At 43.1% G+C, this 25,219-nt stretch overlaps 1 protein-coding gene across 11 annotated transcripts in view; it reads left to right on the forward strand.

Annotated features, from left to right (window-relative positions):
* The window catches only part of KXD1 (KxDL motif containing 1), a 71,405-nt gene that overhangs the window by 38,438 nt on the left and 7,748 nt on the right, over positions 1–25,219 (forward strand). For 8 of the 11 annotated variants that reach the window (XM_056574482.1, XM_056574508.1, XM_056574490.1 and 5 more), the window contains exons 3-5: positions 13,074–13,183; positions 16,048–16,200; positions 18,020–18,066. In XM_056574482.1, coding sequence (XP_056430457.1) covers positions 13,074–13,183; positions 16,048–16,200; positions 18,020–18,066 — 310 coding nt within the window. Of the gene's footprint in view, positions 1–8,222; positions 8,376–8,414; positions 8,635–13,073; positions 13,184–16,047; positions 16,201–18,019; positions 18,067–25,219 lie in introns of those variants that run through there. The other 3 variants (XM_056574446.1, XM_056574518.1, XM_056574523.1) reach the window with 3 other exon arrangements.

A 25,219-nucleotide genomic window follows, 5' to 3' on the forward strand; every position in this document is an offset into this window, starting at 1 on the left:
GGATTTTTCACCAAAAAAGGATGCAAGTAGCGCCGAAAATTTACCACCAAAATAAAGTAGAATATGTCACAAAAAAACATTCTCAGAATCAGAATATTCGGTAAAAGCGTTTTCGCGTTATTAATTCGTAAAGTGACAGTGGTCAGAATTGCGAAAAAGGGCTCAGTCCTTAAAGGAGTAGTCCAGTGGTGACTCAGTGGTGAACAACTTATCCCCTATCCTAAGGATAGGGGATAAGTTGCAGATCGCGGGGGGTCCGACGGCTGGGGCCCCCTGCGATCTCCTGTACGGAGCCCCGACAGTCCGCGGGAAGGGGGCGTGTCGACCTCCGCACGAAGTGGCGGCCGACACGCCCCCTCAATACAACTCTATGGCAGAGCCGAAGCGCTGCCTTCGGCAATCTCCGGCTCTGCCATAGCGATGTATTGAGGGGGCGTGTCAGCCGCCGCTTCGTGCGGGGGTCGACACCCGCTATCTGGCTGGAGAGCCTGGCCCCTGTACAGGAGATCGCGGGGGGCCCCAGCGGTCGGACCCCCCGCAATCTCAAACTTATCCCCTATCCTTAGGATAGGGGATACGTTTTTCACCACTGGACTACCCCTTTAAGGTGAAAAAGGGCTGCTTAAGGGGTTAAAGGGCTACTCTGTTGGAAAAACAATTTCTCTAATCAACTGGTGCCATAAAGTGAAGCAAATTTGTAAATTACTTCTATTTAAAAATCTTAATCCTTCCAGTACTTATCAGCTGCTGTATGCTCCCCAGAAGGTGGTATAGTTCTTTTCTCTTCTGACCACAGTGCTTTCTGCTGACACCTTTGTCCATTTCAGGAACTGTCCAGAGCAGGAGAGGTTTGCTATGGGGATTTGTTCCTGCTCTGAACAGTTCCTGACATGGACAGAGGTGTCAGCAGAGAGCACTTTGGTCAGACAGAAAAGAGCTACACAACTTCCTCTGGAGCATACAACTCCAACTTTGAATTTTGAAAAAAAAAATTCCACCAGAGTATCCTTTAACCTGAATATACAGGTAGTTCCTGTTTATTACCAGTCTAAAATCAGTGCAGCTGTCCAGAAGATATTCATCTTGTTGCTAATATGGTATTTTCTTCTTATGTGCACTGAATGTATGTGTAATGCTTTCTCACACCTGCTCTGGCCAAAAACCCCGCCCCTTCTTCACACCTGCTGAGGAAGAAGGGTTGGACATTTCAGGAGTAGGCGGAGATAATGGGAGTAAGGGTGGAGGTCTTGGCTGGGTGGAAGAAAGCATTGCACATAGCAATAAATTACCACATGAATACCTCCAGAATGGCCACACAGATTTTCGTTGGTGACCCTACTGTCAGTTTTCCTTTAAACCAGTGTCTAGGATAGTGTATCCTTCAAGGGATACTTAATTTAAAGGGAACCTCTCAGGTTAGTTATGCTGTCCTTGCTGTTTTCATTAGTCAACGGAATTCTTTAGCTGCCTCTGAACCTTCACCCACCCACTGATGAGGGCAGAAGGGCAGCATAACTAACCTGACAGGTTCCCTTTAACCCATTCAATTTTGGCCTTTCTGAAGAATGATCCCCAGGTTGCAGTTACCATTTGGCAAAGGAGAAAGGCCGCAAGACTGGTGTGTGGTCCCGAAGACATATTGCGAGTAGCAGTACAAGTGGCTTGAGACAGTAGACAGAACCAAAATTAAAGGGGTATTCCAGAAAAAATACTTTTTTTTAAATATATATATCAACTGGCTCCAGAAAGTTAAACAGATTTGTAAATTACTTCTATTAAAAAATGTTAGTCCTTCCAATAATTATCAGCTGCTGAAGTTGAGTTCTTTTCTGTCTGGCAACAGTGCTCTCTGCTGACCTCTCTGCTTGTCTCATGAACTGCACAGAGTAGAAGAGGTTTGCTATGGGGATTTGCTTCTACTCTGGACAGTTCCCGAGACAGGTGTAATCAGAGAGCACTTAGACAGAAAAGAACAACTCTACTTTAGCAGCTCATAAGTACTGAAAGGATTAAGATTTTCCAATATAAGTAATTTACAAATCTATTTAAATGGGCACTGTCACCAACTTAATTTTTTTATATGTTGTAGTACTTATGTACTACAACATATCTCTAATATACTTTTATAATTTTTTTTTTTTCATTAAAAAGGTTTAATTTACATTTAAAAACCGGCTACTGAAAAAGGACTGATTTTGGAGTGGCAATCAGTCCTTTTTTAGTTAGGCTGCACTCTCTCCCTGCCTGTCAATCAAACAGGCGGGAGCGAGAGCATTGGCTCCCCGGCCACTGGCTGGGAGGCCACTCCTCCCGCACATCGCCGCCGCCTCATTGCCGCCGCTGTCCCTGCACGCCCGCTGCCGGACTCTGCAGTAACTGCAAGTGTAATGAGGGAACAGGGTATGTGGGGCGGGGGGGGAGGAGGGAACGGGCTAGTGCCGTAGCAGGGGGAGGGGGGGGAACGGGCTAGCAAAAAAGCTAGCAGTTTTTTCCTGGATAACCCCTGTCAGGCCCAAGGCCTGATTATTGAAATCCTATATGTGTATTATAATTATAACTGTGTGTGATGGATCATCCAAGACATGGGGAGAGGTCATTCAGACTGTGTTTTGTGTATTGCATTTTCTTGGGGGTCTGGCTGTTTGTTTACATCTCCTTTGAAGTCAGAGGCTCTTTTTGAAGCAGCAGGAAGTCATGCACTCTGGTCCCATCATATAATCAACCAGATAAGAGGGCCATAGACAGAGATGCCCCCCTGGTGGGATCAGAGGGGAGGGGGGAAATGGAGTCTCCCTCCCAAGAAAGCAGATATGATATTTAAATAATGCTAGACTAAAAGTTGGTTGTTAAAAGCTGGGCCACAAGCTGACAAGACCATCCTAAGAACAGCTCTCTCATGGACTGCTATATCATCATGCTGTAAGAACTTCATCTTTTGTTTTCTGAACTTGCCTTACTAAACTCTTTCATATTTTTGTAACTGTATGTCATTTGTTTATTTTTATGCATAGCACTGTGATACCTTTTATCAGATTACATGTTTAATTAATCAGCTCTGGTCTTTGATCTCTAAATATATGAGCTCACCTTTCTGAAGGAAGCTCTGGTAAAACACGTTTATCTAAGGGTTAATTTGGTGACTTGCTGGGACTAGTAGTGGATACCCAGAGGTCTGGTGGCCTTAACCCTTGCACCATCACACTCTCTCTAATATCTTGGCTGGACCGATAGGGTGTGATCGTGACAACCCCTTTAAGTGCGCTGACACTGAGACAATGAGAGAAATAGCTGCATTTATATAGCAGACCTTAATAAGCCAATCAGAAACAGCCCCTAGCAACAGCCACAGACTCAGCTTATTTTTACCAGGGCAAACACATTAGATCAGTTGTTCCCAATCTATTTTTGCAGGGGTACCCCTCAGAATCTGGCGGCAGCAGCTCATTGTGAGTTCTCCCTTGCGGCGCACATGATGTGCTCCTTTTATTATATATCTGTGATGACTGGTTCTGCCTCTGTGCTCCTGGGTGTGGTTAAGCTTGCTGAGCCAATTAGAGTCCTCCTGGTTACAGCTCAGGCATATATAAAGAGGCCCTTTTCAGCCATTCTCTGCTTGTGATAGTTCTTAGTAACTTACCTAGCTTTCTCTGTGCTCATTCTGTTTATTCTTGTTTTGTGACTTTTGGTTTGGCTTTTGACTTCCCTTTGATACTCTGTTACTGTACTTCATGCTCTCAAGGTTTAGACTCAGCCCTCTGACTGTATTTGTGTGTGTGCATGTTTAGGTTTGTTTTCTGTTAGTCGTGTACCTCCAGCCTTTCCAGACCTTTTGTCAGTTTTGTGATTTATTGTTTCGACTTTTTGACTGTCCCTCACTTATTTAGGAAGGGACTGTCACCGTGGTTACAGATCTGTCGTCTAGGGCAGGTACGTAAGTAGGCAGGGACAGGGGAGTGGGCGAGAATAGTGTGCACTCCTTCCCTGCCCAGATGTGACAATATCATCAGCACCATTGCTGTCATACATCATCAGCATCAGTCACCTGTGCATGCCAAACCACCTTAGTAATGTCAAAATCGGTAATGGCGGCTGCAGCCACTGGTAACTGCTTTTAAAGTGGCTAAGCCACTTTAGGAGCGGTGACGAGTGGCTGCAGCCTCCATTACCAATTGTTTTTCGCATACACCCAGCATAACTGCTAAGTACCACTGGTTGGGAGCCTCTGTATTTAAATCATTAAAAATCAAAAGAACACCAGTTGTTGCCATAACAAATTGTAACAGCAATATCTAGATAGAGGAACATTACCGTAGATAAATGTACCTGCCTGAATCAATAATGCGCATTTGCCGCCAAATAACTTGTTTACATGAGTTGCACTACAGTTTCAATGTGTTTTAGACATAATCCAAGTATGCAAATCATATTCTTCAAGCATCAGAGGCTGCTGCTAAAGGATAGGTAATAAGATGTCTGATTGCGGGGGTCCTGCCACGATCTCTGCTGCAGCACTGTAGTCATCTAGTGCACGTCCCCTCCCATAGACTTATATTGAGGGGGCGTGGCCATGACATAATGAGGGACATGGTCATGACGTCACAAGCCTCTGGTACTGCCAGGCCCATCGCTACAGGACAGGCAAACCAAGCAATTGCCCGTCCTGTAGCGATTAACAATTCTGCTCCGGGCCCCAGGCACCCAAACAAGAGGGCCCCCGAATGTCTGACATGTTTTTCAAATAAACTAATTTGCAGCTTTGGAGTTCTTCTCACCTCACCACAATCACGCTCCCCCCACCCCAGCTGCACTTGGTATCTTCCCTCAGCCCTGGACTCTTCTCTCAGCCTTCAGCCGTCTGAGCAGGAGGAGGGGGAGGAGAGAGCTGTGAGGAAAGGAGACCGCAGAGGCTGTACAACATGGGGCCTGACTACAGTAGGTGTCCCTGCATGTATTTGTGTATAAGCGTGTGTGTGTGTGTGTGTGGATATATATATATGTGTATAAGCATGTGTGTGTGGATATATATAAGTGTATAAGCATGTGTGTGTGTATATATATATATGTGTATAAGCATGTGTGTGTGGATATATATATGTGTATAAGCATGTGTGTGGATATATATATATGTGTATAAGCATGTGTGTGTGGATATATATATGTGTATAAGCATGTGTGTGTGTGGATATATATATGTGTGTACATATGTACTGTGCCTGTGTGTGTGTTACTACTGTGGATGACTATATATAAAGTGTATGTGTATATCTATATCAGTGTTTCCCAACCAGGGTGCCTCCAGTTGTTGCAAAACTACAACTCCCAGCATGCCCAGACAGCCAAAGGCTGTCTGGGCATGCTGGGAGTTGTAGTTTTGCAACCTCTGTAGGCATCCTGGTTGGGAAACACTGATCTATTCTATCTGTGTGTGTATGAAACATGTATAGTATGTGATGTGTACAGTGTGTGTGTGTGTATGAAGCATGTAAAGTATGTAATGGGTACAGTGTGTGTGTATGATGCATGTATAGTATGTAGTGTGTACAGTGTGTGTGTGTGTGTGTGTGTGTGTGTATGATGCATGTACAGTATGTAATGTGTACAGTGTGTGTGTATGATGCATGTACAGTATGTAATGTGTACAGTGTGTGTATGATGCATGTACAGTATGTAATGTGTACAGTATGTGTGTGTGTATGATGCATGTACAGTATGTAATGTGTACAGTATGTTGTTTGTAGGATGCATGTTAGGTATGTAATGTGTACAGTATGTGTGGGAATGAAGCATGCATGTACAGTATGTAATGAGTACAGTATCTGTGTGTGTATGAAGCATGCATGTACAGTATGTAATGTATACAGTGTTTTGTGTGTGTATATAATGCATGCAGTGGCAGATCCAGGGGGGGAATCGGGGCAATTGCCCTGTCCCGTGCTTGCACCCATTGGAAAGCAACGCGGAGGAGCGGAGCAGCGAACAGGACATGCGCTGGCCAGCATGGTAAGTGACCAGCGGCACATCAGCTTCAGTTCTCCGACCACCGCTCCTCCAGTCCCGGGACCTACTGCTATGGTGGCCGGACAAAAGGAGCAGTCGTCAGAACACTGAAGTAGGGCAGTAAACAGGCATACAGCCTCCAGCCATACACTGTATGGCTGGAGGCTGTATGTCTGTGGGGGAACATACTACACATAATGTGGGGGGACTATACTGCACCTAATGTGGGGATCTATACTGCACCTAATATGGGGTAAACTATACTGCCAACCTAATGTGGAGAACTATACTGCACCTAATGTGGGGTAAACTATACTGCCAACCTAATGTGGAGAACTATACTGCACATAATGTGGGGTAAACTATACTGCCAACCTAATGTGGAGAACTATACTGCACATAATGTGGGGTAAACTATACTGCCAACCTAATGTGGAGAACTATACTGCACCTAATGTGGAGAACTATACTGCACCTAATGTGGGGGACTATACTAATGTGGGGGAACTACAGCCTAATGTGGGGGAACTATACTGCACCTAATGTGGAGAACTATACTGCATCTAATGTGGGTAGAACTATACTGCACCTAATGTGGGGGAACTATATGGCACCTAATGTGGGGGGAACTATACTGCACCTAATGTGGGGGAACTGTACTGCACCTAATGTGGGGAGAACTATACTGCACCTAATGTGGGGGACTATACTGCACCTAATGTGGGGGAACTATACTGCACCTAATGTGGGGGAACTATACTGCACCTAATGTGGGGGACTATACTGCACCTAATGTGGAGAACTATATTGCACCTAATGTGGGGGAACTATATGGCACCTAATGTGGGGGAACTATACAGCACCTAATGTGGGGAAACTATACTGCACCTAATGTGGGGAGAACTATACTGCCTAATGTGGGGGAACTATACTGCACCTAATGTGGGGGAACACTGCTAGCCTAATGTGGGGAGAACTCTGCTGCACCTAATATGGGGGGAACTCTGCTGCACCTAATGTGGGGGGGGGAACTCTGCCACACCTAACATAGGGGGAACTGTGCCACACCTAACGTGGGGGGAACTGTGCCTCACCTAACGTGGGGGTAACTGTTCCGCACCTAACGTGGGAGGGGGGGGACTGTGCCGCACCTAACGTGGGGGAACTGTGCTGCACCTAATTTGGGGGCCTCGTATAGACGTTTGCTCACGTCGCACTCCCAGCATTCAAGGGCCGGCGTTACTACGTCCTGACGCTGGCCCTAGAGCGTGACGTGCGTGAACATGTCCATTTTGCTTGGGGCCCCCAAATTCCTTCAAACGGCCCTGGGTACTGCAGTTGGCATTCCAAACTAACGCTGGGTGGTGCAGGCCGCTGGGACCACCTGGCGCAATCAGATATCTTATCCCCTATCCTTTGGATAGGGGATAAGATGTCTATGGGCAGAGTACCCCTTTAAGGGGTTAAACCCAAACAGAGAAGTGACGGATCTAGTCTGTCATGGTGCCATGCAGGGTGTATGGAGCGGGATGCTGTTTCGAGCCTACTCCATACCGGTGACCCGCAGCTGATGTCTGTAGTTGGGGGCCGTCACTTATTTCTGGCATACAGCAATTGCCATGGCTGGCCAATAACCATTTAGAACAGCGGTCCGTCCCTGGTGGTCTAGTGGGGTGGATCACTGTAGAGGTAGCCAGAGGGTCTTACCTCTCCTTATGTCCCACTCCTGGCTCTGTCATTGATAGAACCTGCCATAAAACATGTATGCAAAAAATGAACATATTTGCGAAGGCTGCATGCATAATTATCTGAACTATTTAATTGTAAAGTTATTGAAACCACGCTGTTCTACACTGGACCCCTCCTTTAATTCGGCATATCCCTGGTGGTCTAGTAAAGGAAAGGGGCTGATATGCAGATTACTGGGGTTAATGGGCCTTGTTCCTATTGGTCCAGAACAGTGAAGGGGTTCTATCTGGTGGTTTGGAGTAGTAGGCAGCCTTTTGGCTTCTCTAGGGTAGGACAAAGCATATTTGCACATGAAGAGGCTGTATACAGGTCATACAGATGCGCCTCTGACCAGTCCTCTTACATTATGTACTGTGTCCCGCTCATGTGACACCTGTAGAGACGCTCTGCTCTATGGTACGGCTCTGCCTCACCACAGATTATAATGGGTTACAGGGACAGTGGGAGGAGCTACCAGTCAGGTGAGAGCCAATGAGCAGTCAGCAGGAAGTGACCAATGAGGCGGAGGATTACAGTTGTAACCAGGAAGTGGGGAGGATTGCCGGTGGCTGCTGCATGTCAGGGAGAGGTGTGGAGGGATGAGCAAGGATCTGCCCGAGCCCCACGGGAGGCAGCCGCCACCGCACCCGGTAATCGCTTTCCTATGATGTGGCTGTTGTGAGGGGCACATAGCTGGACCGGGGGGAGTTCGGGCACCCTACGCCTTCTGCATGAAGGAACTGGACACGGCTGCTTGTGATGCAGGAAGGAGTTAGTGGGCACTAGTGGCAGCATCTCCTGGAGCCTGTGCCCTCTCTGTCAGACAGATGACTGTAGATGGCAGCTTCTGATGGGCACAGTGTTATACTTATAGAGGGGCTCAGTGTGTGACATGCTTATTCAGTATAGGTAATTCTGTCAGCTGTACAATCAATCATATCTCCACAGCAGATGACGTCTTCATAACTAATATAACCAGGTTTATGTCCAGGGAGTAAGTGTCCAGGAGGCAGGGCCAAGCTACTGAAGTGCCACAGCATCACCCGACTTTCCCTTCTCCTGCATGATTGATATACAAGGCATGGTTTAGGGAACCGAGTCCTGCCGGCTACATGCCTGCATTTGGGATGACAGATTAGCTTTAAAGGGAACGTGTCACATTGAAAATGTAGTGTAATCCACAGGGCGGTCCTACTCAGTGACTGGCAGCTCTGTATATGCACACTTAGGTACAGCTAGCTGCCAGTCACTGAGCAGGATGGCCCACATGACTACTTATTTCACAATGAGCAGCGATACATAAAGAAAAGACAATTCATCCTGGAACTTATACTACAAACCTACATATCAATATGTCCAGCTTCTTTGTAACGTAGTGCCTGCAGACTGCATTTCCAGTGTGACGGCTTCCCTTTAAGACTATGTTCACATGGTGGAATGTCCTCATAGAAAATTTCTGTACAGACATTCCACCGACAGAGGAGTGATGGCAGAATAGGATGGCGCTAGGACCACTCAGAAATGCGCAGTCTCATAGACGGCAGTGGATATCGGTGCAGACTCCGCAGTAAGAATGAGCATGTTTATTCTTTCTGCGGACACTGGAAATTCTGCCATGTGAACAGCGCAGCAAAATCCCATTGATATCAATGGGACTCTGCTGCTGTGGAATCTCTGTGTGCTGTGCTATTGTATGAGTATACCCTAAATGGTGCCCTGTTTCTCTACATTTGAATATGCCTGTAGCTTTTCAGTGTTGTCAACTGATCATAGGGTGGGCTGCCAGATCTACTGGCATGGGAGAAAGGGTAACAAGGGGAAAAAAAGTTTGTCCTGTCTAGCAATTGCATGCTCGCATCTTACTAAGTGGTGTACACTCAATAATGTTCCGAGCCTTTTGCCCACATCAGGGCCTGTCACTGTAAGCCTGGCACAGGCACATGATCTGCAGACAGGTTTTTGAACTGTAAGCTAACCCTTGTACAGTCATGGCTGTAAATGAAAGAAACTGAAGTATTTCTCACAGAAAAGGATTGCAGTAACACATGTTTTGCTATACACATGTTTATTCCCTTTGTGTGTATTGGAACTAAACCAAAAAAGGGAGGAAAAAAAGCAAATTGGACATAATGTCACACCAAACTCCAAAAATGGACTGGACAAAATTATTGGCACCCTTAACTTAATATTTGGTTGCACACCCTTTGGAAAAAATAACTGAAATCAGTTGCTTCCTATAACCATCAATAAGCTTCTTACACCTCTCAGCCGGAAAGTTGGACCACTCTTCCTTTGCAAACTGCTCCAGGTCTCTCTTATTGGAAGGTGCCTTTTCCCAACAGCAATTTTAAGATCTCTCCACAGGTGTTCAATGGGATTTATTATCTGGACTCATTGCTGGCCACTTCAGAACTCTCCAGCACTTTGTTGCCATCCATTTCTGGGTGCTTTTTGACGTATGTTTGGGGTCATTGTCCTGCTGGAAGACCCAAGATCTCGGACGCAAACCCAGCTTTCTGACACTGGGCTGTACAGTGCGACCCAAAATCCATTGGTAATCCTCAGAATTCATGATGCCTTGCACACATTCAAGGCACCCAGTGCCAGAGGCAGCAAAACAACCCCAAAACATCATTGAACCTCCCCCATATTTCACTGTAGGTACTGTGTTCTTTTCTTTGTAGGCCTCATTCCATTTTCGGTAAACAGTAGAATGATGTGCTTTACCAAAAAGGTCTATCTTGGTCTCCTCTGTCCACAAGATGTTTTCCCAGAAGGATTTTGGATTACTCAAGTTCATTCTGGCAAAATGTAGTCTTGCTTTTTTTATGTCTGTGTCAGCAGTGGGGTCCTCCTGGGTCTCCTGCCATAGTGTTTTGTTTCATTTAAATGTCGACTGATAGTTCGCGCTGACACTGATGCTCCCTGAGCCTGCAGGACAGCTTGAATATCTTTGGAATTTGTTTGGGGCTGCTTATCCACCATCCGGACTATCCTGCGTTGACACCTTTCATCAATTTTTCTCTTCCGTCCACGCCCAGGGAGATTAGCTTCAGTGCCATGGGCTGCAGACTTCTTGATAATGTTGTGCACTGTGGACAAAGGCAAATCTAGATCTCTGGAGATGGACTTGTTACCTTGAGATTGTTGTTTTCCCACAATTTTGGTTCTCAAGTCCTCAGACAGTTCTCTTCTCCTCTTTCTTTTGTCCATGCTTAGTAGGCAAGTGAACTAAGTGAAGACTAAGTGAACTTCTCTCCTTTTTATCTGCATTCAGGTGTGATTTTTATATTGCCCACACCTTTTACTTGCCCCAGGTGAGTTTAAAGAAGCATCACATGCTTGAAACAATCTTTAATTTTTTTTTCCACAATTTTGAAAGGGTGCCAATGTTGTCCAGCCCATTTTTGGAGTTTGGTGTGACATTATGTCCAATTAGCTTTTTTTTTATTTTTTTATTTTTTTCCCCCTCCCTTTTTTGGTTTAGTTCCAATACACACAAAGGGAATAAACATGTGTATAGCCAGAGATGTGGAATTCCTATCGCCTGACGACCCGGGACATGCAGTTCAGGGCACGGGGAAGGTGAATTTTTCAGGCTTCGGGCAAGCAGGGCAGGACCTGAAAGCATCCGACAAGCACGGTGGCGCTCAGAGGAGTGTATTGAGCGGGCTCCTGACTCGTACCCGCTCCATACTCTGCATTCCCCGGCTGTTTTCAGTAGCCGGGGGCCGCCGCTAATTGCCGGCATGTGGCAATCGCCGCGGCTGGCTATTAACTCTTTAGATCGGCGCTTTCAAAGCTGACAGCGGTGTCTAAAGGGACCTGTGTATGTTCCCTGGTGGGCTACCTCTGTTCCCTGTGTCCGCGGCTCTGTCATTGATGGAGCTTGGCTGGACTAGGCTCTATCAATGGATCGCAGAGCACACAGATCAATGAAGTTCAATAGAACTCTATTGATCGGTATGAAGAGTCTAATGATTCCTGCTAAAAGTCCCTTAAGGGACTAATAGTGTAAAAAAAAAAAAAAAATTTTTTTTTTTTTTAAATATACACATTAACCCCTTCCATATTAAAAGTTCAAATCACCCCCTTTTCCTATAAAAAAAATGGAAACATAATAAAAATAAATATATTTGGTGTCGCTGCGCGCCTAATTGTACGAAATATTAAAATAGAACATTATGTATCCCATACGGAAAATGACGTAAATGTAAAAGAAAAATACCAAACCACAGAATTGCAATTTTTATAATATCCTAGACAAAAAGGTAAAAGCGATTTAAAAAGTCAGATCAATCCCAAAATGGTACCGAAACAAAAAACACATTATGGCGCAAAAATGTAGCCCTGATATAGCCTCCTAGAAAATCGCAATTATAAAAAATTTTTTTTGAAAAAACGAAAAAGTTAATAATTTTTGGTTAGTAAAACATGAGAGAAACTATACAAATCTGGTATTGCTGTAATCAGGGAACCTAAATTATTAAAACATGTTAGCTCAACCACAAGGTAAATGGTGTAGAAATGAAAACCACCAAATTTGCTAAATTATCTTTTACTATTTCAATTTCATTAAACCAATTATTTTTTTTTATTCGGAGAATATGTTATTGAAAAATTAAAAGATATCCTTATAGTAGGTAGTTATAGCTATTATAGGCCGAGGAGGAAAAAATGAGTGTAAAAACGAAACTTGCCCAGGACAAGTGGATCGTCATGAGGGACAAGTAGATTTTTCTCCATTTTGGTCCCTCGGACAAGTAGTTTATTACATTTCCACACCCCTGATAGCAAAACATGTTACTGCAATCCTTTTACGTTAGAAATACTTAAATTTCTAGAAAAATTTCAGGGGTGCCAACATTTACGGCCATGACTGTATATCAATAATGGGGAAGCCAGGAGGTGGGTGATGCTGTGGCCCTTAGCAGCTTGGTCCTGCCTCCTGGATATTGTGTTTGGGACAAAAAACTGATTTCATGACTTCTAATATGCCATCAGCTGCTGCACATGTTGATATTATTGCCCCCTCCCCCCATGTCTGTAGCTTATAGCATGCAGATGGGATGACAGATTCCCTTTAAATGATGCATGGGATGGGAATGTGCCCACAGCTTTTTCCCAGTATTGTCAACTGATCATATGGGTTTGAGTTGGCTGCCAGGTCAGCTTACGTTTGAGAAGGGGAGGGCACTACCTGTTTACCAGAAAAAGTGTCTGGCCTGTAGATTGTCACTATTCCTCTTACATTCATCACCAGATTCCCAGAAAGCACAGCCCAGATGTGAACAGGTCCTCAGATATAAAATGTGATTGAATTAGTTTTCCTTTGTCTGCTCTTACAGGCAGCTGACCATGTGATGGAGCCGAGTGCTTCAGGAGTTTTCTGTAGCAGGATTCTAAATATGGTGAACTCGGAGGACGTTAATGCCATCATACTGGCTCAGAGACACATGTAAGTTTATGCTGACATGGTTTGTCATACCTATAGCAAACCTTTACCCAAAAATACAAAGGAAGATGGGCAATACCTTCCTGAATTCTCTCAGTATTTACAACTGTGTCCAAGCTTGTGTTTGTGTCAAGTTTTCAGTCATTTTTTTAATTCCTCCACTGACATGGCACAAACATGGTCCATGAACAAAAGTCTAAACAACAACAAAGACGTGGTCCCAAATGGCTGGAGGTGCTCAACACCAAATGCAGTTGTCCATTTATGCTGGTGGAGCAGATCCTGCCCTTGTGGTCCGGACTAAAAGGGCCACAATAGAATCCTACACCAGATAGATGGTGCGGATGTGTAACAATTAGAATAATACAATACAGGAATATGGGTGCACTACTGTGGTAGATGTAACCGTGACATTGGCTATCCCTCAACACTGATGTTAAAATTGAGACATTCGCCAGTATATTCTTAAATGAAGGACATACCTGAGCCCACACATCAACGCCAAGGTTTCTCAAGTGGCACGGGACCTAACGCTAAACCTACCTGTGCGTGATAAGCAAAACCAGGGGCCAGTGGGCAATTACAGCAGCATTAGGGCCTCCTCCCAGCCTCCTCCCAGTAACCTCCAGTGTGGCTGAGCACACATACAATGGGAGGGAGGGAGGCAGACTATAAGCCCCACCCAAGTCGACTGATATAGTTGCTGGCCTCACAGGTGGACCTTAATGCTGCCGTAATTGCGCACTGGTCCCTGGTTTTGCTTATCATGCACAGGTAGTTTAGCGTTAGGTCCCGTGCCATGTGAGAAACCTTGGCGTTGGTGTGCGGGCTCTGGTGTTTCCTTCATATAAGGATATACTGTCTAATGTCTCAATTTTAACATCAGTGTTGAGGGATAGCCAATGTCATTGTTTACATCTACCACTGTAGTGCACCCATATTCCTGTATTATTGCCATGAACAAAAGGCACACATTTTTCAGGCCTCTTTGCGTCTAAAGGAAAGTTATTGTAGCTCTACTGACAGGAATAGGCACCTCATTTACATGTTTTTGCGTAGTGCAAAATTATTACTTTTTTTGTCCCTGATAAAGTGGCACACGAACTGCACTTTTTTTTAAAAATCTTTTTAGTCTTCCATAGTATATATTTTGTGGTATCAAAGAAAAACTGCCATGTGTATCCCATTGTGTTATTTATTTTTTTTCTGGGGGAAAAAAAATGTTTTGAGTGAAACCACCTAGGTATTAGGTTTGGTCATTTTATTTATTTATTTTTTCGAGGATGGTGTTCTGTATGAAATCAGAATTGGGGAGATTTATCAAATCCTGTGGAGAAGTTTACCAGTTGCCATAGCAACCAATCAGCTCACTTCTTTCTTTTTTAAAAAGGCCTCTGAAAAATAAAAGAAGCAATCTGATTGGCTGCTATGGGTAACTGGTGAACTTCCCCTGCACAGGTTTTAGTTCATTTCCCAAAATGGGTTTACTTTAGCATTGGAAGTATTATTTTTTATTTATTTTTTTTGTAGTAGAAAAGATGCCGCCAAATCGAGTAAATGTGCGGAATTTCCGTCCGTATTTTCCAGCAGACATTTAGCACATTTTTTGCCTTGTGAACGTTGTGGCCTTACACAAAAAATTATAACACAATAGTGTCACTGCCCCCCATCCCCCCCCCCCCCCACTACAGTCAAGAGTAAATGGGTTAAAACATGTTAATTACTAAAATAATTCTAATCTTAGTACTCCCTTGCGTTCCAAGGCTGTAAATCCACAAACGCAGGAGTCTTGGTAGTACTCTCAATGGTCTTTTCTGTGCATTCGCATGCAGTGTATTCCACATCAGCAGGCTTATGCTATGTTCACACGCCCTTAAATGTGTGGAATGTGCGCCCAGAAAACATAGGTGGACATTCCGCACATTTGCTTGTTTCGGCGGCACTAGGACCGCTCAGAAATGTGCCGTGGTGGTAGATGACAATGCATTTCTGAGCGGAATCTGCAGAAACAATCAACTGGTTCAGTGTTGCTGCAGATGCCAAAATCAGGATTCCCATTGAAATCATTGGAAAATGCCGCTGTGTGAACATGGCCTTACAGCCAGGGAATTTGCATCTTTTAACCTATTTAGTGATTGCTGTAGATTAGGTTTTGGGAGATGACAGTCTCTTTTAAAGGGGTACTCCGCCCCTAGACATCTTATCCCCTATCCAAAGGATAGGGGATAAGATGTGTAATCGTGGGGGTTCCGCTGCTGGGGACCCTCGGGATCTCTGCTGCGGCATCCCGTTCTCATTACTGCACAGAGCAAACTCGCTTTGTGTGTAATGACGGGCGATACAGGGGCCGGAGCATCGTGATGTCACGGCTCCACCCCCTCGTGACATCTCCAGCGGCGGGACCCCTGCGATCAGACATCTAGGGCGGAGTACCCCTTTAAGCAACTTTCTAAAAGGTCTTCATTAACAATTTCATATTACTTTGCTGCTATAGAGTGCACCTTCCCATAGCTTCATGTGCCAAATCTGACATTAAAAGGGTATGCCAGCCATAAAAACTCATTTTCATAATCTCCCTATTCTCACTATCATTAAAAGTGAATGGATTGGCTTGGTGTGCATTCCGACCCGCCAGAGTTGGGTCCCTGTTCTTGTAATTGCAGGGGGTCCCAGAGGTTAAAGGAATATGTGTTGCAAGTGAGTGAGTTGGCGCATGTGTACAGCGACATAATGTGAATTATAGCATTGTATGATTAGACGGATGATAAAAACTATTATTGCAGAATTTGGGATCTAAAAATGAAATGGTCAAATTTTGAAGTACTCTTTCAAAAAAAATTGTTATTGTTTCCCTTTTCTATCTTCAGGCTTGACCGCTTTGAAAAGACTAATGAAATGCTGTCAAACTTTAACAGTCTGTCTAATGCACGACTGCAACAGATGAGTGATCGATTTGTACATCATACAAGGACCCTGGTGGAGATGAAGAAGGATCTGGACTTAATATTTAGAAGAATAAGGTGGTAGCTTTCTCATTCTATGTCTCCATTCCTTGATTATAACCAATACCAATCTTGAATGTTCTGAAATATTTAGTGCAATTCTATCTAGAGTGCAGATGGCCACTCTGCATCTATAAAAGTAGCCTACATTTAGTGTAATAAGATGATGTGCAACTATACTTAAAAGGGTACTCCGGTGGAAATTTTTTTTTTTTTTTTAAATCAACTGGTGCCAGAAAGTTAAAACGATTTGTAAATTACTTCTATTAAAAAAAATCTTAATCCTTCCAGTACTTATTAGCTGCTGAATACTACAGAGGAAATTATTTTCTTTTTGGAACACAGAGCTCTCTACTGACACCTCTGTCCAGAGTAGGAGAAAATCCCCATAGAAAACATATGCTGCTTTGGACAGTTCCTAAAATGGACAGAGATGTCAGCAGAGAGCACTGTGGTCATGTCAGCAGAGAGCACTGTTACAAAAAGAAAAGAATTTCCTCTGTAGTATTCAGCAGCTAATAAGTACTACAAGGATGAAGATTTTTTTAATAGAAGTCATTTACAAATCTTTTTAACTTCGTGGCACCAGTTGATAATAAATAAATAATACACCGGAGTACCCCCTTAACGACCACGGACGTAAATGTACGTCCTGGTTTGGCGGTACTTCCCACACCAGGACGTACGTTTACGTCCTGTGTATGACCGCAAGCATTGGTAAGGTGCTCGCGTCATACACGGCAGGTTCCAGCAGCTAGTAGCAGCCGGGGACCCGCCCATAATGGCCGACATCCGCGATTGCAGAAGATCACCGATAATACTGATCAGTACTGTGTCCTATACATAGCACTGAACAGTATTAGCAATCAAAGGATTGCTATAGATAGTCCCCTATGGGGACATAAAAAGTGTTAAATAAAAGTTGAAAAATGTAAAAAATAAATAAATAAAAATTTATTTTTTTAAATCCCCTCCCCCAATAAAAATGAAAATTGTCCGTTTTTCCCATTTTACCCCCAAAAAGCGTACGTTTTTTATTTATTAACATATTTGGTATCGCCGTGTACATAAATGTACGTACTATCAAAATATAATGTTAATTATCCCGTACGGTGAATGGCGTAAACGTAAAAAAAAATTAAATGTCCAAAAATGCAGCTTTTTGTCACATTTTATTAAAAAAAAAAATTTATAAAAAATGATCTAAAAGTTTTATACATGCAAATGTGGTATCGATAAATGTACAGATGACGGCACAAATAATGAGCCCTCATACCGCCCTATATATGGAAAAATGAAAACGTTATAGGTGTTCAAAATAGGGCGATTTTAGATTACTGATTTTGTACAAAAAGTTTTAGATTTTTTTAATTTTTTTTAAGCGGTACAAAAATATAAAAGTATGTAGCCATGGGTATCATTTTAATCGTATTGACCCACAGAATAAAGAACACATGTCATTTTTACCGTAAAGTGTATAGTGTGAAAACAAAACCCTCCAAAATGTGCAAAATTTTGGTTTTCATTAAAATTTCCTCCCTAAAAAAATTTTTGGGGGGTTCGCCGAGGTTTTGTTAGAGTACAATTGGTCATGCAAAAAACAAGCCCGTATATGGGTCTGTAGATGGAAATATAAGAGTTATGGATTTTAGAAAGCGAGGAGGAAAAATGAAAACGCAAAAATAAAATTGACCTGGTCCTTAAGGGGTTAATGGCACTAGGTTATGTGTTGAAAATCCAGTTAAACTACAGCAATAAACACGAACCTCAAAATAAGGCATAATGTAATAAGTAACTTCCACCTTTCTCTGACTTTTTTTTTTTTTTTTAACTGCAGGATGTTAAAAGGGAAGTTGGCAAAACAGTATCCAGAGTCTTTTAGTAGTAAGTTCTTTATTATTTTATCTCAAATTTAATTATTCTTCTGAACCTTGCAGTGGTTTATACCTAACAACCTCCTGGAAACCTTGTAAATTAATGGAGGGCTAAAATATAGAATATATATAAATGATGAATTAATGAAAGGCTTGCTATATGCATGTATTTAGAGAGACCCAGATTAACTGTAGAAACAGATGTGTCCTCCTGTAGCAGATAAACCTTTTACAAGCAGCTGTGCCCTTCTTTAGCTGGGAAGGATAATGTGCCGGACTTTTTTTTTTTTTACAAGGCTAATAAATATTGTTCTCTATGAAGTACAGACATTTGGTGGGAAGTGAGGAAAACTTTTGCCTGATATGATTCACTGCCTGTTGGGATAATTTTGTGAGAAAAATAGGTGAATAAATTTTTCCATTGTATTCCGTGGACAAGCTCAAATGCTCACCCCAAATCCTGGCCAGATGTGAGTACAAATCTCCACATGCCTTCCACCCCCACCACATACACACACAGTACCTTCCAGAGAAAGAAAACTTGGGGCCATATCCACTTAGAACAGGCTCCTTGGGAGTCTGTACATAATGTTTACGTCGATTTTACGCGAAGGTAAGCGCTGTTCCATTCACTGCAGTGTAGTGCCAGGACTTCTCTGGCGGATTCCAAATTGAAAGTAGAGTGCACCGAACAGCAGACTTTCATTGAGATCCTTGTGGAAAGTCAATAGTGTGAACAGGCACAAAGAGTCTGAGAAGAATCAATAGGCCTCTCTGCTAAAATGAAAATAAAACCTCTGTCCCTGAAATGATGTATTGACATCACAGTTTGTGCATACGGTTTGATGATATTAAAACAGCATGACCATATGAAACTGCATGAAACCGTATTCCCAGTTTAATATGGTTCTCACTGACTACAATACTAATATATATTAAAAAATAAAAAATAAATAAAAACATACTGTTAATATCCGGTTTTGAAACAGTTGACAAAACCATTTTATTACCCATTTTTTTTTTTTTTCATTTAAAAAAGTACTGAACTGCAACCGTACTAAACTGTACAAGGATCGGATTTCCTGCTGCTTACCTAGCACGCACTTTCTGGGTCACAGGTGGGGGAGGATAGTGGCATGGAGGTGCAGGATAGTCAGGCAGCTAGCTGGGTCACAGTTGGAAAACAGGGTAGGGGGAAAGGTGTCATGGAGGCTAGTCTTGACCTAGCACTCCCCAACATGTTTGTCTGGTTGGCAGATGGGGGGGGAATGTTAGCAATGAGGCGGCAAGACACTTCCTCTGACCGCCAGGGGGGCATCTGCTCCAGTAAGGAGGAGGGGGAGGAGTGCAGGGCAGGTCAGACAGGTGCTAATAGTGGGGGACTCAATTATTAGGGGGACTGATAGGCGATCCCGTAGTCTTTGACAAATTTTCCTAACAGTGTGTTGTCTGCCTAGCGTTTGATTTCGGCACATCGTGGATCGGGGTTGACAGATTTCTGGGAGGGGCTGGTGAAAACCCAGCATTCATGGTGCACATTGACACCAGTGACAAAGTAAGAGGTAGGTGGAATGCCCTTAAAATGATTTCAGGGATTTATGCAACAATCTCAAGACAAGGACCGCCAAGGTCTGAAATTCTACCTGTACCACATGCCACACCAGAGAGGCAGCGGGAGATTAGGGAGGTAAACAAGTGGCTCAGAAGCTGGTGTAGGAAGGAGGGGTTTGGGTTCATGGAGAACTGGCCCAACTTCACTGTGGTTTACAGACTCTATGATAAGGAGGGGCTGCACCTTAATGGAGAGGGTGCAGCTGTGTGCGAGGAGAAGATAGCCAGAAGGGTGGAGGAGTGTTTTAACTAGTGAATGGGTAGTGGGGTACAATACAGAAGGGGAAGAGAGTGTAGATAGAGAAGAGGGACTTTTTAATGTACATGGGGGTGGAGCGGAGGGAGGGGTTGGAAGAGTTAATAGGGAGAGGCTTTATAGAACAAAAAGCCTCAAACACCACTAAATTGCATGCTGACTAATACCAAAAGCCTGACCAATAAAATTGTCAAACTGGAGTTTATAAAGTCTGAGGAAAAATATGACCTTGCAGGAATAATGGAGACAGAGGTTGGACGATGGCTATGACTGGGTGGTCAACACAGTCTATTCAGGAAGGATCAGAAAAATCTGAAAAGGGGGTAGGAGTTTGCCTTTATGTTAAAGGTGTTATCCAGGAAAAAACTTTTTTTTTATATATCAACTGACTCCAGAAAGTTAAACAGATTTCGAAATTACTTCTATTAAAAAATCTTACTCCTTTCAGTACTTATGAGCTTCTGCAGTTAAGGTTGTTCTTTTCTGTCTAAATGCTCTCTGATGACACGGGTCTCGGGAACCGCCCAGTTTAGAAGCAAATTCCCCATAGCAAACCTCTTCTAAACTGGGCGGTTCCCGAGACACGTGTCAGAGAGCACTTTAGACAGAAAACAACAACCTTAACTTCAGAAGCTCATAAGCACTGAAAGGATTAAGATTTTTTAATAGAATTAATTTACAAATCTGTTTAACTTTCTGGAGCCAGTTGAGAGAGAGAGAGAGATAGAGAAATATATATATATATATCTATCTCTCTCTATCTCTCTATCTCTCTATCTCTCTATCTCTCTGTTTTTCCTGGAATACCCCTTTAACCCCTTAAATGGGCACTGTCATGAAGTAAAAAAATGTATATGTTTGTAGTACTTAAGTACTACAACATATCTCTAATATACTTTAATTAAAAAAAAGTGATTTTAAACAAGTTTTAAAATCACTTTTAAATTCGGCCACTAGGGGTCTCCCTCCTAGTGGCCGAATGCATTCAGCAGTGACGTCACCACTGAATTTCGACTCATTTCAGCCTGGCAATGAGTCGAAATTCAGGCACTGCTGTGCTCACTCCTGTCTTTCAATCAAACAGGCAAGAGCGAGCACGCTGATAGCTGGGGCTGCGCGCATTGGCCAGCTCCACTGGCCTCGCGCGCAGCCCCGCCCGCCCCCTTTACCCTGTCCGGAGGCAGCGCTCGCACTCATTGCTGCGCTGATCCTCCGGATGGGTAAGTCTGATCTGAGGTCTTATATTAGCCGGGTCTCGGCTGTAAAATCGTGCACGGCAGGCCGGCGTTGCTCCTCTACTCCTCCTCCCTGGATAGCACATGCACAGGTAAACAGGGAGGAGGAGACCCTGGAGCTGCCTGCCGTGCTATTGGCAGATCATCTATGCGCGCTCCCGACAGGAGCGCTGCATAGACGATGTGAGGGTGGAAGCAAGCGCCCAGCAAGGCATCAGTGACGTCGTGCCTGCTGGGAAGCGCTGCTTCCTGCCCTGCTTTATAGAGCAGATTTAGAAGCACTAAATCTGCTCTATTAAAGCGATTTAAAATGTTTTTAAAGCCAGATAGGGGGTTAGGGCTAGATTACTAAAAGGTAGGGACATATTAGATTATATATTACTTGGTGGGAGCTACACTTTAAGGACCGGGCGTTTTTCGGTTTTTGCTCTTGTTTTTTCCTCCTTACCTTTAAAAAATCATAACTCTTAAAATTTTGCACCTAAAAATCTGTATTATGGCTTATTTTTTGCGCCACTAATTCTACTTTGTAATGATATCAGTCATTTTACGCAAAAATCTACGGCGAAACGGTAAAAAAAAAATCATTGTGCGACAAAATTGAAAAAATACAGCCATTTTGTAATTTTGGGGGCTTCCGTTTCTACGTGGTACATTTTTCGGTAAAAATAACACCTTCTCTTTATTCTGTAGGTCCATATGGTTAAAATGATATCCTACTTATATAGGTTTGATTTTGTATTGCTTCAGAAAAAAATCATAACTACATGCAGGAAAATGTATACGTTTAAAATTGTCATATTCTGACCCCTATAACTTTATTTTTCCGTGTTCAGGGCGCTATGAGGGTTTATTTTTTGGGCCGTGATCTGAAGTTTTTTTCGGTACCATTTTTTGCATTGATCTGACTTTTTGATCGCTTTTTATTCATCTTTTCATGATCTAAAAAGTGGAATTTTTTTGCACGTACGCCATTGATCGTGCGGGTTAACCCCTTATATTTACGTCCTGCGCCGGCTCCCGCGATATGAAGCGGGATCGCGCCGCGATCCCGCATCATATCGCGTCCGTCCCGGCGCTCATCAACGGCCGGGACCCCGCAGCTAATACCACACATCGCCGATCGCGGCGATGTGCGGTATTAACCCTTTAGAAGTGGCGGTCAAAGCTGACCGCCGCTTCTAAAGTGAAAGTGACCCGGCTGCTCAGTCGGGCTGTTCGGGACCGCCCCGGTGAAATCGCGGCATCCCGAACAGCTGGCAGGACACCGAGGGGGCCCTTACCTGCCTCCTCGGTGTCCGATCGGCGAATGACTGCTCCGTGCCTGAGATCCAGGCAGGAGCAGTCAAGCGCCGATAACACTGATCCCAGGCGTGTTAATACACGCCTGTGATCAGGATGAGAGATCAGTGTGTGCAGTGTTATAGGTCCCTATGGGACCTATAACACTGCAAAAAAATTTAAAAAAAAGTGTTAATAAAGGTCATTTAACCTCTTCCCTAATAAAAGTTTGAATCACCCCCCTTTTCCCATAAAAAAAATTATTAAACAGTGTAAAAAAAAAATAAAAAAATAAACGTATGTGGTATTGCCGCGTGCGTAAATGTCCGAACTATAAAAATATATCATTAATTAAACCGTACGGTCAATGGCGTACGCGCAAAAAAATTCCAAAGTCAAAAAAAGCGCATTTTTGGTCACTTTTTATACCATTAAAAAATGAATAAAAAGTCATCAAAAAGTCCGATCAAAACAAAAATCATACCGATAAAAACTTCAGATCACGTCGCAAAAAATGAGTCCTCATACCGCCCTGTACGTGGAAAAATAAAAAAGTTATAGGGGTCAGAAGATGACGACATTTTTAAACGTATACATTTTCCTGCATGTAGTTATGATTTTTTCCAGAAGTGCGACAAAATCAAACCTATATAAGTAGGGTATCATTTTAACCGTATGGACATACAGAATAATGATAAGGTGTCATTTCTACCGAAATATGCACTGCGTAGAAACGGAAGCCCCCAAAAGTTACAAAATGGCGTTTTTTCTTCGATTTTGTCGCACAATGAATTTTTTTTCCGTTTCGCCGTGCATTTTTGGGTAAAATGACTAATGTCACTGCAAAGTAGTGGCGACGCAAAAAATAAGCCATAATATGGATTTTTAGGTGGAAAATTGAAAGGGTTATGGTTTTTAAAAGGTAAGAGAAAAAACGAAAGTGCAAAAACTGAAAAATCCTGAGTCCTTAAGGGGTTAATTAGCAGTATATTTTTTTAAATCGGACATTTCCGCACGCGGCGGTACCACATATGTTTATTTTTGTTTTTATTTACACAGTTTTTTTTTTTTTTTTTTATTCTTGGAAATGCCGGGTGATTCAAACTTTTATTAGGGGAAGGGATAATTGAAAGGGTTAATGATTTTTTTACACTTTTCTTTTGCAATATTATAGCCCCCATAGGGGGCTATAACATTGCATTTACTGATCTTTAACTGTGTTCAATGCATCTCCATAGGGATGCATTGATCAGGGTTTTCGGCGATTGATTGCTCAAGCCTGGATCTCAGGCTTGAAGCATTCAATCGGCGATCGGACTGCAAGAAGGAAGGTAAGAGACCTTCCTCCTGTAGTACAGCTGTTCGGGATGCCGCGATAATACCGCGGCGATCCCTAACAGCTCCCTGAGCTAGCTGGGCACTTTTACTTTCACTTTTAGCCACGTGGCTCAGCTTTGAGCACGATCAGTGCTGATGAGTGCCGCGCGCTATTAGAGGCGGGTCCCGGCTTCACTATGACGCCGGGCCCGCCGTGATATGATGCAGGGTCACTGTGGGACCCTGCATTATATCACGGGAGCGGGACCAAGGACGTACTCATACGTCCTTGGTCCTTAAGGGGTTAAGGAAACAGGTTCCTGACTATAGCGAAAGACTATTATCTGTCCCAAATGGTGCAGGGCCCGACCAGAGGGGCATCCTACTAGACTTAATATTAACCAACAGACCTGACCTGACCTGAGTAATGTGCAGGTAGAAAGATACCTAGAAAATAAAGATCACAATTTTAATAGTTTATGCTTTGTCATTTAATGGTAAGGTAACCTCTTGAGGAGCCACAGGAACAATGAACTTTAGGAAGGCAAAGTTTGATCAGCTCAGAGAAGCCCTTAACAATATAAATTGGGAAAATGGGGGAGATTGATCATCACTTGTGTAAAGGAAAAGTTGACTAGTTTCCCATAGCAACCAATCACATTGCTTCTTTCAGTTTTCAGAGGACTTTTGAAAAAACGAAAGAAGCAATCTGGTTGCTATGGGCAACTGGTCAACTTTTCCACTGCTAGTACTGACATTAAATTCTCACTGTAAGAGGAACATACCTTATGGCAATAAAAAGGGTCAGGAACAGGAGAAAACCATTATGAATGACTAAAATGTAAAGGACAAAAAAAGCTTTTAGGCTACTAAAACAGGAGCATTAAATGTTGTTATAGGGTAAAAAGTTAAATATGTTAAGAACAGATAAAAGTAGCAAAAGTTGAGACCAAAAGGCTCATTGCCAAAGAAAGTAACACTAACCTCTAAAGGTTCATTAACTATAGAAATAGTAAAAAGGTTAAAATGAATGTGTTGGCCCTTAAAAAAGTGATGAGGGAAAAATTATAGACAGGAGGGATCAGGAACAAGCAAATATATTAAAACAGTCTTCTCCACTGTATTCACAATAAAATGGCAGGTGAAATACAGCAGGATAAGGGAAACTCCCCAGTACAAGTCACCTGTCTAACCCAGGAAGCAATAAGGTTTTGCCTTTTAAAAAGAATTAGACAAATCACCAGGTCCAGATGGCATTCAAACCAGTGTTCTAAAGGAATTAAGTAATGTAATAGACAGACCCCTATTTTTAAAATTCATATAGTATTCTATAGTAACAGGGACTGTTCCCCAGGACTGGCGCATGGCAAATATGGTGCCAATATTTAAAAAAGGGACAAAAAGGTGACCTGGGAATTATAGACCTGTTAGTTTAACCTCCATTGTATGTAAATTGTTTGAGG

The sequence above is a fragment of the Hyla sarda genome, chromosome 1, assembly GCF_029499605.1.
Source record: "Hyla sarda isolate aHylSar1 chromosome 1, aHylSar1.hap1, whole genome shotgun sequence".
In the NCBI taxonomy this organism is placed as follows: Eukaryota; Metazoa; Chordata; class Amphibia; order Anura; family Hylidae; genus Hyla; species Hyla sarda.